This window comes from Amphiura filiformis, chromosome 8 (assembly GCF_039555335.1).
Source record: "Amphiura filiformis chromosome 8, Afil_fr2py, whole genome shotgun sequence".
NCBI classification, from domain to species: domain Eukaryota; kingdom Metazoa; phylum Echinodermata; class Ophiuroidea; order Amphilepidida; family Amphiuridae; genus Amphiura; species Amphiura filiformis.
This window is the reverse complement of record NC_092635.1, coordinates 20,712,371-20,730,647: the sequence shown is the minus strand read 5'-3', so window position 1 is coordinate 20,730,647 and position 18,277 is coordinate 20,712,371. Positions and strand designations below refer to the sequence as shown.

General features: G+C 34.7%; 1 protein-coding gene across 1 annotated transcript in view; it reads left to right on the top strand.

Moving 5' to 3' along the window:
* Window positions 1–18,277, top strand: part of LOC140158788 (NBAS subunit of NRZ tethering complex-like) — a 72,959-nt gene that overhangs the window by 23,496 nt on the left and 31,186 nt on the right. Inside the window, exons 20-39 of the mRNA XM_072182004.1 lie at window positions 598–676; window positions 1,313–1,417; window positions 2,048–2,184; window positions 2,865–3,023; window positions 3,786–3,864; window positions 4,311–4,361; window positions 5,264–5,398; window positions 5,984–6,109; window positions 6,841–6,888; window positions 7,186–7,319; window positions 8,353–8,538; window positions 9,001–9,103; window positions 13,387–13,634; window positions 14,036–14,148; window positions 15,108–15,187; window positions 15,631–15,726; window positions 16,161–16,370; window positions 16,834–16,923; window positions 17,218–17,490; window positions 17,966–18,098. Of these exons, the coding sequence (XP_072038105.1) occupies window positions 598–676; window positions 1,313–1,417; window positions 2,048–2,184; window positions 2,865–3,023; window positions 3,786–3,864; window positions 4,311–4,361; window positions 5,264–5,398; window positions 5,984–6,109; window positions 6,841–6,888; window positions 7,186–7,319; window positions 8,353–8,538; window positions 9,001–9,103; window positions 13,387–13,634; window positions 14,036–14,148; window positions 15,108–15,187; window positions 15,631–15,726; window positions 16,161–16,370; window positions 16,834–16,923; window positions 17,218–17,490; window positions 17,966–18,098 (2,585 nt within the window). The remainder of the gene's footprint in view (window positions 1–597; window positions 677–1,312; window positions 1,418–2,047; window positions 2,185–2,864; window positions 3,024–3,785; window positions 3,865–4,310; window positions 4,362–5,263; window positions 5,399–5,983; window positions 6,110–6,840; window positions 6,889–7,185; window positions 7,320–8,352; window positions 8,539–9,000; window positions 9,104–13,386; window positions 13,635–14,035; window positions 14,149–15,107; window positions 15,188–15,630; window positions 15,727–16,160; window positions 16,371–16,833; window positions 16,924–17,217; window positions 17,491–17,965; window positions 18,099–18,277) is intronic.

Sequence of the window (18,277 nt, the reverse complement as noted above, 5' to 3'; positions counted from 1 at the left end):
CAAAGTAGGCAAGTTTTATTCACAGAAGGAAAAGAGAAAAACAGCAGAGAAATAAAGAAAGGGAGAAAACTACAACCTGGTAAAGAGGTAGGATTTAAGAAGATGTCTTGAAGGTGATGATGTTGTCCTCAGTTACCCTAGCTTAGATTCAACATCAGATAAATGAATTGGCTTAAACCAAATCGGTTGGTTGTCAAGAAGCATTAATCCTGTCTGATAATGATAGTTGAGTACCTAAGTTTGGATTCATTGCATCATTAATATCATGATGAGGTATTAACATGGTGACTCGCAAATGGGATCCAGTAATCTAATGTTGGGCTTTTCCAGTTGAAATCCATAATACACCCCTAGGGAAGACATGGCCTTGATCTCAAATGGAATCACCCATTCAGGTAACCCCATTTGAAAATCATTCTCCCTGTGTAACAGATCAAGGTCATGTCTTCCATAGGGGTGTATGGATTTCAACTGAAATAGCCCATGATGCCATGGAAATGACTGTTGATATTGTATATTGGATCAACTTATGTAGTAAAGCTATCATGTGTCTTATGACATTAATGCTAAGTGTTTTAACCATCATATTTTTTACAGCTTGAATCTAGAGCAGAGAGAATTATGTCGCTGTCGCACCAAGCTTCTTACTTACCTAGATAGATTAAATACATACGAGGTATGACTTCCAATAACATTCTTGTAAATAGAAAATGTGAAGAGTGGTCAAATGTGATGTGATTAAGGGAAATGAATCGGATGTCGCTAATATTAATTTTGACAAAGAAAGCTCTAAATGTTCTCTTTGGAACCATGCAAAAACCATATTTTCGACTTATTCCCCTTGATCATGTCACAAATGTGCTTCATATTGCTACACACTTTATAAGACTTGTGTCAGAAGTATGTGGTCAGAAAGCTTTGTCCAGTGCAATTCATTTCTCAGTAAAAAAGAAAACTTTTTTGAAATTGCTTATTTGGTCCACTTTCTTCAATTCTGTATTTTGTAAAAACAAAGAAACCCCTTAAATCGTAAACGACACCCACAATTGAGGTCCATCAAACACATTTTTGTCCAAATATGCCCGTGTTTACACATAGGATGTGTATGTGGGGGTGCATATGTATTTGTGTTGTCTGTGTTTGTCACATATAAGATATGTAAATAGGCAGGCAGATGCAACTCTCAGTGCAGGATTTGTAAAGCATTTAAAAAAGTTTGTACTTGTCTACAGATTCATATATACACTATAAAAAACATTAATCCATAAATCTAAAGTTGTAATTACATGAAAATTTCTTTGTGTCAATGTAGGAAATACTAGGTGGAGGAGAAGCAGCTTCACGATTCTACAATGACACATTCTTCAAAGATTTCAGATCACAGAATATTGTAGAAGCTGCAGTAGAGTTCGCCAGGGTAAGTCTGTCTTATTTATACCAATGAATTTGATAGATCAAAACACATGCTCCCCTTGCTTGTAATCTGTGAAGGGGAAATGGTGTACAGAAAATGTACAGAAATTACTGCAAGTTCTGCATTTAATGGGATTTTGCTTATAGAAAACTGAATACTTCAGTATGTAAACTTTTTTGAATACACACATTCGCTAAGGTGGCAAATGTCAATCAATTTTAGTCTTTGCTGAAAAATGCTAGAAGGTGACTCGTTTAGCCACTGAAACACTTGAGAGAAGATATGATCATGACCAGTAAAATTCACCATCATTGCAATCCACTATGGGGCAGTTGGATCCGGTCCGGACCTGAAATCTTATGTGAACTAGTTCTGATGTTTTCGCTCTCTCAGTTTATTATATCAGTTTGCAGAGCTTCTTTTGATATGTGACAAAATATGGCCAGATCCTGTACTGTATCTCATTTGTGAGCTTTTATCAGAGCTTTTATTGTAATCTCCTTATTTGGGATAGTGTCAGATACTCTCAAGAAAGAAAAGTATGAATGCAGAAACTTCTTCTGTGTTATCAGGACACAAATGAAGTTGGGTGCTTGAATTTGTTATGCATGTTACTTCCTTCTTTATCTGCAGGATTCAGATTGGAAAGCACTAGAGATCATGTTCACTCACCATGGTAAAGACCTGTTACCTCATTGGCTGGTTATTCTAAACAACTTCCCTGAGACAACCTCACCCACAGAATACAAAATTCTGCTGCCTGAAGCTGGGTAAGTCAGATTATCCTTAAAATCGCTACTGGTGGTTTCATACTGTCATGCTGTTTGCTGCAGAGTGGTGTGACGCACACATACTGCTGAAAAACGGACACAATCAAGGTTTATAATTGGCTGATATGTCATGCCGTTTGCCACAGCGGCAAACGGCATGAAAGTCTGGAAGGGGCAGAATGCTGTCTCAAATATACCAAGAATGTTCATGGGTCATGCTTGGCAAGGAGCTGAGTGTCAGTGCTCAGATTCTCAGAATTATTTTTTTCTGAGAAGTTAATAGTTCAAATATTTAGAATAGTTAGAATAATTACTTGCAAAATAATGTGAATTTGTTTACCCTGGATAGAACTATATCCCAGATGTCACAGACCAATCAATAAGCACTGAGATTTGCGATTCAATTGTCATGAGCTTATTTAGCATGCCAAGAATGTCAACGGGCAAGCATTACTGTACACTTATTTTCTTCTCCAATGGTTCAAAGGTTCACAATGATATCATTGGAAAATGATGTCATTGGAAAAGGTCTCTACCTCATGAATTTTTAGTTAACACTATATTAAAATTTATTTTTTTCCTTTTAAATGTATAAACTATATTTTCAATTGGTACATTGAGACTTGTTAAATTATAATCTATTCCTACTTCATGAAGTATTTGTTGTTTTGTTTACACAGTGATAGTCCTGACTACCCTGAGGTGTTTGAATGGGAAGATTCTGTTGAGAGAGACCCAGATTGGTGTGAGGAAGCTGATTGTCAAGCTGTTATCAATCCTACTCCAGTGGATTTTGGCGCATTCCTTTATCATGACGACGACAAACTAAGAGAATTCTGGTAAGATTATGTCCCATTTGAAATGGATCATATCATTGAGTATTTCATCTGTCATCTGTATATAGCCCAGAAGAAATAAAGATTGTAACTAGGAACTCAGCACAGGATTTTAGAGATGAAAAAACCTGTTCTAAAGTGATTGGAAGAACAGGCCACGTGTCATCCTAATTAACAGGCCTGCATAAGTAAAATACCAACATTAAACACTACAACTTAGTAACAATGAAGTACTGTTTTGTTGGATCACCCTACTATATGCAATACAAAACATCTATTAAGAAAAGTAAAGAGTAAAATTAATAAACAAAGTATAGCCGCAGTCTGATAAAAATTGCTTTAGGAAAAGATCAATTTTAGCCATTAGGCAACAAAACAAACAAAAAACCTGTTAGGCCAACCCAGACTTTGCATTTTGAGAGAATTTTTTGTTGTTGCCAAAATTTATTGATTTTGACTGAAAATATTTAATTTTTTTTCTTAAATATGTTTCCAAAAAAGTCATCAAATTTTTGCCAGATTTTCAAGCTTTTGTTGATATTTGAGGGTTCTTTTAGCCTCCAGAAAAAAAAATTGAAAAAAAAACCTGACTGACCATAACTTGAAAAGTCTACCCATCCGTAAAACAAGGTGGTTCTATTTACCTTACCTCAATATATTTGTAGAGTCTGAATATCTCATATACAACTGATTGTAATTGTTATAAACCACTTATGTCACATTGTATTTCCATTTGTTCTTGTCACACGCCTCTCTACTTCACAGTGCAGAGACTCTAACACATAAACATCTGACTTCGTGGTATGGTTGGAGAGCCAGAGATATTGAAAGTCAATCAAAATTGGTAAGGAAGAAAAAACACAAGTAATTTTTTACATGAATGATCATAACTCAGGAATAATTTTGTATGGAATTTTGCTTCCTCTTTGTAGTGTACATTAGCCTATAAATTTTGGAAATATTTTTAGTATGGTAGTTTCACATGGTATACTCTCAACAAAACCTTGTCAAACTGTCTCAAGCACAGACTACTACAGACCATGTATCAACAGTCCCCATGTATTGTATGCTGTGAATTCTCAATTATTCATGAGGGGCGATTGTTCGATTGTGCCATGTCTGGCCATCACGTCAGCCTTCACCTATACGCGGTAGAGCTTTGCGTGCCTTCGTTAGACCGTAAAAATAAGCGGTAAGTGCGTAGCAGTTTTGCCGGTCGCATTTCATGGAACAATCGGCCCTCGTTTTACTCAACAAATGAATCACCTATTGTGTTGATTTGCTTTGTAGGTTGAACATGCAGTGGAACTTGTGGAGCTGGCTACGGAGAGAAATGTCAAGGTAAGAATTAAAGTGTGTGGTAAATGGGACGGGTTTATCGGGGGGGGGGCAAAGCTGCAATTTAGCAATTCGTTGGGTCTGAGTTATTCCACCTGTTGCCCATTTCTCACGTCTGTCAAAGGGGACACTCTCATGACATCCCTATTGGTTTGTACAGGGCATTTTAGTTCCAGTCAATTTTCTCAGCATAGAAAATATCAATTTACCTTTTAATTATTGGAAGTTGATTTCCCTGATAGTAAATCAAACTTCAAGAATGGTTTCACCAAAAGGTATTTATTTTATGACATGTTTTGTGATTTACCTAATTGAGCAACAGTAAATGTCCCCTTCATGTCAGAGGGACCAAGATAGTGCAGCCAAATCTCGACAAAAACATCCATTGCGATGAAGCGATATATCGCAAGTGACTTCATGCCAATCGACCAAATTTATAAAGCAAAACGAACAATCAGACAAACACATTTTTAAAGTTATTTCTGTATTAACTATATCAATGAAGTTCAATATAAAGTGTTTTGTTCTGACTTTTACACAAAAAAAGAAGAAAATCACACTAGAACTTACCGCTCTTACGAAATGAATAGAGAAAAGGCTAGCAAACTTAAGATTGGTATGCCATCCTCCCTCAGCATATTCTTTGCTGATGTTGGCCATAACTGCAGTTTGATTCCTAGATCCCATAAGGTGCACCTACAAAACCTGTGCAACAGACCTGCAACGACTCCACTCGCCGTAATTGACTCAACCCGAGACTATGACTCAACTAGACTTGTGACTTGACAATTACAAAGATCTCAAGATTGACATTGCTAAATGGCTCTTACACCCTCTTTTTCCACTTTCAAAGTTTGAATTCCTTACACAACTTCAAATGTAAATATTCATTTTGTTTGATTCAGGGACTGGATAAGTTGTATGATGACCTTTTGACCTTGGATACCATTGCCTATGAATGTCAGACAGAGGTCAGCATTAGTTTGGATGTGCTACAAGAAATGGATGAATTGTCTCAGCTACAGCTTATGATGATAAAGGTAAAGTCAATATTTCTAGGAAATAAGGAAATGTTAATGTGCTTTATTTAAAAAAAATACTGAATTGCCTCATTGTAGCTCACACAAAACTCTGTGCAGCTGATCATGGCTGCAAAGGTATATTTTGGTATGTCTACAGGGGCGGATCCAGGAATTTTCAATAGGGAGGCCATGGGCGCCTAGCCACCGCCGCCATGCCCATACAAAGTCAGGTGCCGTTCTGCAAAAATTAGGGTCTTACCATTCTGCAAAAATTAGGGAGACGCATGCTGGGTGCACCCCCCAATCCTCCTCTGGTCTAGAGTCCCTTTAAAGTTGATTTATGGGCCACAATGGTCAGCAACAATCTGGTTAGTGTGCAGATGATGAGGAGCATATTGAGTTTGCAGAAGTTGGCATACCACATCACTAGAGTAGCAAGTCAAATAACTGTATTTCACCTAATTAGCACCAAGGCACTTTAATAATTTAAAGAGTTTTTTTAATGAAAAGTTTTGTGGGAATTATCCTTGCACACTTTTTCCAATCACACTTATTTGCATTTACCCGCTCACAGAAATAATTGTAGCTTATTTTGTATTTTAGTCCTCCAAAGAGATGTATGTGAAGAATATGAAGCGCTGGGTGCTGCCATTCCTTGACCGATGTGAAAAGCGTATGCCTGGAAGTAAAAAGAATCTCTTATCCAAGTATATGCTGTCTATGGCAAAGGTGGGTACACAGATTTCATGGGGTAAGTGTAAGAAAGCCTATCTGTAATATATAGCTGCCAGCTGTAACATCTTTTGATGTGTACAATATAGAATGCAGAAATTGTCAAATGTCTATAGGGCAGCTATTGCAGGTAGGGTCTTCTGTGCTGATGCCTTAATTTTCATAAATAAAAATTGATTGATTGATTGATTGATTGATTGATTGATTGATAATACATTAAAAAATAATTCACTATTTATAAGCATTAGAAATGTGTTACCTTTGCAATTGAACTTGTTGGATTTTTTAATGCAAGCAGGGGAATATAACATTGTAATTTATGAATGTATGAAATTTAGAGGGTTGTAAATGCAAACACGTAATCTCTAATGTACTTTTTTTGGAACTTAACCAGGGTAGTGAAATAGTGATCAATATCCAATATTGATTAATAAAATATTGATTAAAAAAGGTTGTCTTTTGGCAGTGATTGTTTTCATGTATTGAATGAAATCAATTAGGGCTATAGATTAATTGTTACAACACAATTGAAATCAAAACACCTGTTGCAACATCAGGCAGACTCTCCTGTTGTTGTGATTAACTGCACATATCTTTGATGCGTACACACCGGTGATACAAGGCACATAGATTTTATTAAGTACTCATATTTACTTATAACTTGATGCATGAAATGTGGGGTTGTGATTCAAGATTTTAATTTCAATTGAATTAATTTTGCTTTACAGGATGATCTGGAGAAATGTGTGTTGATATTTGAGAATTCCAAACAAGGGGTAAGTTATAATCTCTTAAATTGTGATGTGTGTAACATGATCAAGAAAACATTAGCCATTCATCACACAAATTGTTTGAGATATCAGTTAAGTATATTGCCAAAAGAGCCCATTTTTTTGTGTTTTTATTGTTTTCAGCAACAATTAATCATCTTTCTCTTTCAAATTTGTCTGCATAATATAGCTTATTGAATTTGGTCAAAATTAAAGCATTTACAGAAACACCTCAACGTGTCTATCAAAAGGTTTTATGTCAAATCTACTAATGTTATGGACCCTATTTGATTTCCTTTGTAGGTGGCCAACCCAATTGTGATAGACCCTAAAGAATTGATGTGGTTAGGTCATGATTGTGTGTATGCCTGTAAGAGGGATGATCAATTGGACCTAGCATTCAAAGTTATGGATTGTATGCCCAAGAAAGCACTAGGGTAAGTCTGGCTCAAATGACCTGTTGCTATATATGTGACCCAATCTGATCCACTCAGGCAAAGGTTGGAAATTTTGAAAATTGAGTCCCTACCATTACTAACTTGCTCAGTACATACAATTACTGATGTTGAATCCCAGGTCTCTTGAATACTTGGTAACAAAGTTATGAAGCTTTTAAATGTCCATTTTCTTATGTTTTTCCTCCTCACTTTTTGCCTATATCTCAGTTTCATTATTGCTGACTTTAGCCTGATTAGACCAGATCTGGTCGCATATAAATATTTCAATAAATAAAATTCAACAGATCCATATCATTCTCAATCTACCATAAAATGCATTTGCATTATATTGTGGAGAGCTCAGTGGCTTAATTTTTAGGGAATTGACTCATGAGCATAAGGTTGTGGGTTCAAACCTTGTCAGGACACTGTCTTGTTCCATTCCACCCAGTTGTAAAATGGGTAACTGTTATATTGGTGCTGTTATTTTTGGCAGCCAAATGGTGTGATATATCCTATTGGCAGTAGAATTAAGTTAAGCACTTTGATATCCACTTTAAAATTACAGATCAAAGGCACTGTATAAATGCCTACATTTATTTATTTATTTATTTATTTATTTATTTATTTATTTATTTATTTATTTATTTATTTATTTATTTATTTATTTATTTATTTATTTATTTATTTATTTATTTATTTATTTATTTTTTATTTTTTTTTTTTTTATTTTTTTATTTATTTATTTATTTATTTATTTATTTATTTATTTATTTATTTATTTATTTATTTATTTATTTATTTATTTATTTATTTATTTATTTATTTATTTATTTATTTATTTATTTATTTATTTATTTATTTTAGTCTAGTGGTGGAATCAGAACATTATTTGCATTTGTGTGTGGACGACGCGAATGCTGGACCCCATATCGATTGATTGGTGATGTCTGGGAAATAGGTCTATAGCATAGTTGCATCAATGTACTAGTACTACTGTCATTAATATATATCCCATGTGTTTCCAATGCAGAATTGTGTCAGAAGAAATGACAAGCCTACATGGACTTGTTGATCAGTTACTGGATCACTTGAGAGCTTCAGAAATCCTCCGTACCCATGATGTGCCTAAGCCACCAGCCTTCATTAAAGAGACCCAGGATGACGTGGAGGAATCCAAGAAGATTATGATCAGGCTAACAAGACAAGCTGCAAGGAGGTAGGTAACATTTGAACCGGATACTTAATCAGTTGAGAGCTACTAGATCGCCATATTGGGAAATGTTGTTACTGTGTTCCCACTTCATGCAGAGGTAGTCAATTTACCTTCTCAGGTGCTGCTGCTATTCTAAATGATAATTGTAATAATATGACTGCTTTTTCCTGCTTTCAAAACTGACATTTTTACCAAGCAACACAATCTTCTGCAGCAATGGCAAATGTCTAAGTTAAACAATCTGAATTAAGTTGTTAGCGATGAATTAAGGATTTTTGACAAATTATGCTGATTTTTCTTTTTTAAAGAAACGAGAAAGGATCCAATACATTGATCAGATTTCAATTGCTCTCCACTAGTAAATGAATAATAATGAAAGCGGTAGATAAATGCTCATAATCATGAGTCCCAAGCTGCAGCGCTTACTATTTGGTATTTAATTTTCTTCCATTTTGTGACTTACAGAAAGCCGCCTTTGGATGAATATGAATGGAAGCAACTATTGACAGATTTGCTGGAGTTACAAAGGAAAGTCTATACATGCTTAATGCCACAGGAATGCTATGAGGTATGAAAGAAATAAGTGTTTATTATGACATCTAGGTTTCAATTCTAACATTTATTATTTGGAACTTTAAAGTAAGATTTATTTGAAGGATTTTATGTAGTGGCAGCACCAGACATTTAATGCTGGCATGTATGTAGTTACTCCATTTCCGGAGGTTCTGCCCGAGCGCAAAACCTCCAAAACCGGAGGTTCTGCGTATAACGTGCAGAAACTCCGTTTTGGAGGTTTTAGCATGAACGACAGTGACTATTATTATTATAGTTAATAAACCACATGGCGTCATAAAACCTCCAAAATCGGAGTTTTTCCCGTCATAAAACCTCCGATATTGGAGTTTTTGCGTATCAAAACTAATATTATAATAAATGTTTAAACATGCTTAACTTCATTACTTTTAGTATCACATAAAACCTCCAAAATCGGAGTTTTGCGCCCGTCATAAAACCTCCGATATTGGAGTTTTGCGTATCAAAACTAACATTATAATAAATGTTTAAACATGCTCTTCATTACTTTTAGTATCATAAAACCTCCAAAATCGGAGTTTTTAGCGCCCGTATAAAACCTCCGATATTGGAGTTTTTAGTATCAAAACTAATATTATAATAAATGTTTAAACATGCTTAACTTCATTACTTTTAGTATCATAAAACCTCCAAAATCGGAGTTTTTAGCGCCCGTCATAAAACCTCCGATATTGGAGTTTTTGCGTATCAAAACTATGTTATAAAATTGTTTAAACATGCTTAATCTTAATTACTTTTAGTAATAGTATCATAAAAACTCCAAAATCGGAAAACCTCCATTTTTTAAATTGAATATATCGGACCCCTTGAAAGCGTCGATAATGTATTCAAGTCATTACAATTGAGAAATCCTTTGTCGGTATATGTGATGCAACCTCATTGAAACCTCAATAATATATTCAAGTCATTGCAATTGGGACATCATTTGTCGGTACGTGTGATCTGCCGACAATAAACACCGCTAATAAGTTTTCTATTCACCTTGGCTTATCTATATAGGAGAGTAAGACGCTCTTTATGGGATTAGCTTATATAAGACGCTCTTTATGGCAACAATTATTCCTACTTTACCCAAGGTTATTTAGGATAAGCCAAAGTTTATCGACGTTCTTTTGAATTAGTTATTCATGCAGTACTTTTAAGTTTTTATGAAAGTTTTGGCAAATATAAAAAAGGAAGGAAATTTTGTTAAGATTTCTCCAAAAAAAAAAAAAAAGATGAAATAAAGGGTACTAAAACATATTTCAAGTTGAATTAAGTGCAGTTGTTGATATTGGAGGATTTGCGTATCCACACGAATAGCATAGGCCTTAATTATATATTTAAACTTCCGAAATGTAATACTTTTTGATACAAATGATATCCCAATTGCAATGACTTGAATATATTATTGAGGTTTCAATGAGGTTGCATCACATATACCGACAAAAGAGTTCTCAATTGTAATGACTTGAATACATTATCGACGTTTCAAGGGGTCTGATATATTCAATTAAAAAAAATGGAGGTTTTCCGATTTTGGAGTTTTTGCGTATACTACTACTAAAAGTAATGCAAAAACTCCAATATCGGAGGTTTTGAGACGGGCGCAAAAACTCCGATTTTGGAGTTTTTGCGTATACTAAAAGTAATGAAGTTAAGCATGTTTAAACAATTTTTATAACATTAGTTTTGATACATAAAAACTCCAATATCGGAGGTTTTTGACGGGCTAAAAACTCCGATTTTGGAGTTTTTATGTATACTAAAAGTAATTAAGATTAAGCATGTTTAAAAGTATTACATTTCGGAAGTTTAAATATTATTATGCTATTCGTGTGGATACATAAATCCACCATTTAATTCAACTTGAAATATGTTTTATTATCCTTTATTTTATCATTATTTTTTTGGTGAAATCTTAACAATATTTCCCCTTTCTTTTTATATTTGCCAAAAACTTTCATGAAACTTAAAAGTGCTGCATGAATGACTAATTCAAAAGAACGTCGATAAACTTTGGCTTATCCTAAATAACCTTGGGTAAAGTAGGAATAATTGTTGCCATAAAGAGCGTCTTATAAGCTAATCCCATAAAGAGCGTCTTACTCTCCTATAAGATAAGCCAAGGTGAATAGGAAACTTATTAGCGGTGTTTATTGTCGGCAGATCACACGTATATTGACAAATGATGTCCCAATTGCAATGACTTGAATATATTATTGAGGTTTCAATGAGGTTGCATCACATATACCGACAAAAGATTTCTCAATTGTAATGACTTGAATACATTATCGACGTTTCAAGGGGTCCGATATATTCAATTTAAAAAAATGGAGGTTTTCCGATTTTGGAGTTTTTGCGTATACTACTACTAAAAGTAATGAAGTTAAGCATGTTTAAACAATTTTTATAACATTAGTTTTGATACATAAAAACTCCAATATCGGAGGTTTTACGACCGGAGCAAAAGCTCCGATTTTGGAGTTTTTGCGTATAGTAAAAGTAATTAAGATTAAGCATGTTTAAACAATTTTATAACATTAGTTTTGATGCTTAAAAACTCCAATATCGGAGGTTTTAGCGACGCTAAAAACTCCGATTTTGGAGTTTTTGCGTATACTAAAAGTAATTAAGATTAAGCATGTTTAAACAATTTTATAACATTAGTTTTGATACATAAAAACTCCAATATCGGAGGTTTTATGACGGGTATAAAAACTCCGATTTTGGAGGTTTTATGTATACTAAAAGTAATGAAGTTAAGCATTAAACATTTATTATAATATTAGTTTTGATACATAAAAACTCCAATATCGGAGGTTTTTGACGGCATAAAAACTCCGATTTTGGAGGTTTTGCGTATATACTAAAAGTAATGAAGTTAAGCATGTTTAAACATTTATTATAATATTAGTTTTGATACGTACGACCTCCACTATCGGAGATTTTGCGACGCGCGCAAAAGCTCCGATTTTGGAGGTTTTGCGTATACTAAAAGTAATGAAGTTAAGCATGTTTAAACATTTATTATAATATTAGTTTTGATACGCATAAAAACTCCAATATCGGAGGTTTTTGACGGGTATAAAAACTCTGATTTTGGAGGTTTTGCGTATACTAAAAGTAATGAAGTTAAGCATGTTTAAACATTTATTATAATATTAGTTTTGATACATAAAAACTCCAATATCGGAGGTTTTATGACGGTATAAAAACTCCGATTTTGGAGGTTTTGCGTATACTAAAAGTAATGAAGTTAAGCATGTTTAAACATTTATTATAATATTAGTTTTGATACATAAAAACTCCAATATCGGAGGTTTTATGACGGCTAAAAACTCCGATTTTGGAGGTTTTGCGTATACTAAAAGTAATGAAGTTAAGCATGTTTAAACATTTATTATAATTTTAGTTTTGATACGCATAAAAACTCCAATATCGGAGGTTTTTGACGGGGTAAAAAACTCCGATTTTGGAGGTTTTATGTATACTAAAAGTAATGAAGTTAAGCATGTTTAAACATTTATTATAATATTAGTTTTGATACATAAAAACTCCAATATCGGAGGTTTTATGACGGTATAAAAACTCCGATTTTGGAGGTTTTGCGTATACTAAAAGTAATGAAGTTAAGCATGTTTAAACATTTATTATAATATTAGTTTTGATCATAAAAACTCCAATATCGGAGGTTTTATGACGGGCTATAAAAACTCCGATTTTGGAGGTTTTGCGTATACTAAAAGTAATGAAGTTAAGCATGTTTAAACATTTATTATAAAATTAGGGTTTGATGCGCAAAAACTCCAATATCGGAGGTTTTATGACGGGCTAAAAACTCCGATTTTGGAGGTTTTATGCACGCTGTGGTGGTTTATTAACTATAATAATAGTCACTGTCGTCCATGCATAAAACCTCCAAAAGCGGAGTTTCTGCGACGTTATACATAGAACCTCCGGTTTTGGAGGTTTTGCGCTCGGGCGCAGAACCTCCGGAAATGGAGTAACTTCATACCTCATGCTGGAGGAATGTGGGAAATATAGGAGGGAGAGAGCAAAATCTGTATAATATGGGGAATGTAACCATCATCTGTCATCCACAGGTACAACTTGAATTGCTTAAGAAGCATAATTACATTTAGCAATGTTAAGGTGCTTCGGGCTTCATGGCATTTGTAAATAACCAAAAAACACATACATTATTCTCAATATAAACCAAATTGTGCTCAATTTGGCAAGTCACACTAATTTTTAAAAACCATATATTGCTTACAGATTTATGTGGAAAGCCTTCTAGGTTCCAGCTCTCTTCCCAACATCAATCTTGCCGGTGAGCTGGTGACAAAGAGTGCAACACAGGAACAGTACAAGCAGCGTCTGTCTAAAGATCCCAGCAGACCAGAGGTAGATGCTGCAGCTCCACGCATTGGTTACGAGAAATCTATACAATTGGTTTTGTCTGCCGCTGAGGAGTATTTCAATTCTTCAGCAGATTTGATGGATTCATGCATGGACCTTGCCAGGTACAAAAACACATTTTATAAAAGTTGATTATCATATTGATTATTTTCTTTTTACTGAAATGTCTCCTGCACAGAGGGGCTGTGACGCTTGCAAACGGTGTGTAACATATTACATCTTATTCCAACTTGAAGATAATAGTGTTTTAAGGCCGCTGTAAACCAACAACCCTTTTTGTAAAATATGTCATCCGTAGATTTAACCTTGTTTTTTGCATTAATGAAAAAAAACCCTAAATATTATCAGAAAGATGCTTTTTTTTTATATAAGAAATATTTCACAACTTTAATAGTTCAATACTTTGTTGAATATATTCACATACATTAGTCACATACACTTGTACCTCTTCTCGATATATGATGAGACTTTTATGGTTGGCTTCATGTGTATTTTGTTTTGTCAGGGCTTGTCTGCAGTTGATAACAGATAGACCATCCAGTATTCAAGAAGAATTAGATCTTATTGCTAGCCTGGCCTTGTTAGATGATTTCAATGTATCTATACTACCGTTACAAGGTAAGATATGTATGCATGTACTTCTGTGTGTGCGTGTGGGGGGGGGTATGCATGTGTGAGGTAAGATATGCCCAACCCTAAGTATCAGAATATATATTTGTGCAAAGAATTAAAAGAATATTTGTGGTGCTTCAATGAATGTAATAACAGAATGCCTTCAGACTGTGTACCTTTTCCGGATTATGACCAGGGACAGGCGATTTTCGCATGGCGTGAAATCATGTGACGCCATGAAATTTTCCTTTCTCCGCGCAATTTCATTTTCTCCATGAAATTCATGTTTTTCCGTGCAATTCACTATGAAATGTGAACAAAAGTGGTGTTTTGTTTGTCTGTATTGAAATATCAGCCTTGTTTGAAGAGTACGCGTCATGTAACGATAGATTAACAAAAACATGAATGTAACCATTTACTAATTTGTCTCGTACCAGTGTTGCTTACTTTCGCGTATGGGGGTACTTCTCTAATTCTGTGGGGTGTACGTATATTAGTAGGGGTGAAAATAATGATTCCGTGACCAAATCACGGAAATATGATTTGAAAGTGTTTTTTCTTTCTTTTTTTTTTTTTTTACTTTGAAACATCTAAAACATATGAAATGGTCAAATGGTGTGAAAAACTCCAGATAGAGGGCGCTTTTCAAAATGGCAGCCAAAATGCCTAAATTGGTCAAAAATTGCCACAAATTTTGTGATTTAGATATCATAATGTTAAACATACATAGCCTAATACTCTGCATGACACGGTATATAATTTCATATTTTGATATGTTTTTTTTTTTTTTTTTGTTTTATATGTATGTTTTATGTATAAAAGTTCGCGCAATCTCCGCGCTAATTAGCTGATTTTTTCCGCGCATTTCCGCGAAATTTGCTATATTTTTCCGCGCAATTTGCTATTTGTTTCCGCGCAAATCGCCTGTCCCTGATTATGACTGATCTGCACTCTTCTTATTTCAGTGAGACTGTGTAAAAACCGACTGGAGCTGATAGAAAAAGTGCTGAAATCATCTCCTAATTCTTACAAACAATCACATAGGGTAAGTCACTATTGAGTCAAGATTTGACAAATGTAAATGGTTAGATTTAGCTGTATAGTCAATCATTTGTGGTATCAAATTCTAGTCCTTGTTAGGATAGAAAAAATATTTCTAGATTCTTGTAAAATGTTCTCAAATCAGGCCTAATAAAATCAGTACTCACAGATGTTTCGGCCTCTGCCAGAAGTTATTTTTCCTTCAGTGCTGGTGTCTGTTTTGCATTGAATATCTTGGTATGTGTTGATGCAACTGATTTGGTTGTATGGTTTGATAGGCATATTATCTTTTGTGCCGAAAGGATAGAGCAGATTGAAATTCAATGATACATTTTGCTCAAAATGTGTTTTTTTGTTGTTGATTGTTTGTTTTTGTTTTTTGTTGTTGTTGACAAAATCTAAAATCAGAATGTCTAGATACTAACCCATTTTGTTAATGGTTTTCAGCTTCTACAGCTTGCTAAGTTATTGAGAGTTGCAGGTGATGATGAGGTGAAGAGGAAGGGTTCTATCTTGGTTGTCATTGCACAGGCTGCTATGCAGGTAAGCAGTTCATTAAATAATGTATTTCCTGTAATAAACGCCCCTGAAAAAGGGAAGGGGTATATTAATTAGAAGAGAATTTTGGACGAAAAAGGTCATGTAAGCTTACAAATTGGCGAAGCACAGGTCACAACCGGTTTACTTACTTTATAAGTTCTATCTTTGGTGATCGTGACACCCAACAACATGCCAGTTTTAAGCATTTCGGTCACTTTTACTTAAAAAAATATGTGGGGTGTCTTATGAGAGGGGGTGGGGTGGAGGGGGTATTTATTCAAGAGAACATGGTACTCCTATTTTAAGCTGTATATTTTCATCTTGTGCAACTCAACAATTCTTAAGATGAAAGTCCATGTGGGTACTGTTAATTGAAGATGAGTCTTATGTTATCTATTTCTCTAAATTTAGACTTGTGTCTTTCCTTTTTCATTTAGGCCAAAGATTACCACACAGCATACCTCATGTGCAGTGATATTATTCAACTCAACTATGGCGCAGGATGGGAGGCATGTCAGAAGTTAGCAGATGAAACAGATTTCAGTAACGTCCAAGGCAGGAGACAACTGCTTGCATTTGCTGCTGGATACTGTCAAGTAGAATCACTGGAGGATGTTATGAGGAGCAGAAATCATCTAGAAACACAGGTCAGTGGAGAGTGTGCTCTGAGACTGCTGGTTAGGGTCCCAAAGGCACTGTGGTAACCCATACTCAATAGCATCATTAAATTTAATTTCATAGATTGTCCTTACGTTACAAATTCTGAAGTATAGACTCAGACTTCTAGCTCAAGTTACTGATTTCAAGTAGTAGCCAATCATGAAACAACAGTTAAAGATGTCAGTAAAAGCAAGTTTTGCTTGGTGTAAGTGTATGCTGGGGCAGTGTGATCAAGCTCCTTTACAACTCCCTTACTACTTACAATCAAATATCCAATGCTTTGTAGCTTTTAGAGTTACTCAATGGAAACTAGGACAAGAAAATAGATCTTTACATAGATAACAAGGCAATAACACTAAATGTTTTACATTTTACTAAATGTTTTACATTTTGAGAATTGACAAATGTTATATTTTAGTTTATGAAATATGCTTTCTTTTTGCCTTTCAGATCTTATGTCATCAGATAGGAATACCAGTAGCAGGAGAGAAATCTGTGGAGGAAACCCATGAGTCTGATGAAGAACTTGCACAACCACAGGTGAGATCAATTTAGACCTCTATTATTGTGAAGTAAAATAATGTTATGAAGTCAATCACAATAATTCTGTTGATGCACATTATAACGTGTAAGAGGGTGTCATGAAATGAAATTACTTTCAAATCTCAACCCTTAATCTTAACTATAATCCTAATCATAAACCTAACCTTAAACACCAAATCTTAACAATTGTGGATCAAATGTTATGTCATAGGACAAAATATCAGTGGGGATTAATTATTATTGATGAAATTATTGTTTTCATGATTGTTATGAAATTCCATGTTTTTACAGGAGGGGCAAACCGTGTTAAAATCAGCACTGCTTATGACTACAAGTACTACCAAACATGTTCTTGCCTCTACTGGAACCACTACCAAAGCCGTCCTCTCAGCAGTAGGTGATCGAAAATGGTGGAAGGATACCCTCAAATGGGTACGCCCTCTATCTCAGAGTGGTGAAGAGATTGACGAGCAGTCTCGTCATCATCACGAGAACTCAGGATTCCATAATCATGGCTGTCATCCTTTCTATGAAAGTGTTATTGATGATCCATATATTAGCCAGGTAGGTAAAGGGTTGACTAGAATTAAAGTTTGTTCGGCTTATAATTGGCAAAAAAATAAGACTCATAACATCGTGTATTGATATAACAGACAAGTCACTTTGACGGGTTTATCTGCTATAAGGCAAGTATGCTATCACATCCAGAGTTATGCTGTTTATCTAGTCAGTTTTATTGAATGTTAATATTTTAACATGTTGATATGTAAAGAGGAAAGTGGTAAAAAATGTGTATTTTAGTAAAATAATAAATATGGTGAAAATCATTTGGATCCAAATAAATTTACTAGCCCTTCCTTACCACCCATATTTGATAGAATATGATTCATTTGGAAAATAAGAAATAATTCCATTAAGTTATGCAGCAATTTTGATCACATTTGAGAGATTTTGTCCAATCATGTGTGACTATAGCAAAGATGCATATGTTTGCTTCGCATCAGTTGAAGATGTTGGGTTTTCATACATTTTGTTACAGGGTGAAATGAATTATGGGAGATTTCAAGTGCCATCAAGCCCAGACTCTCCTACCCATCTAAGCCAAATACTGCTGAGAGTTGGTAAGCTAACAGAGGCTAATGGGGAGGATGGACATGACTCGGCAACTGAAGGTGAGACTCATGGGATGTGTATTGTTGTGTATGCTTGGGAGTCAGGGTTGGGAAGCATAGAAATGTTTACATAATCAGTTTCCTCAGTCACAGGAATTAACAATTACTAAGATATCAAGCTAATAAGGATTAATCTACAGGTTTAAGAATTCACACCAATCAGTGACATAGGCAGTGGA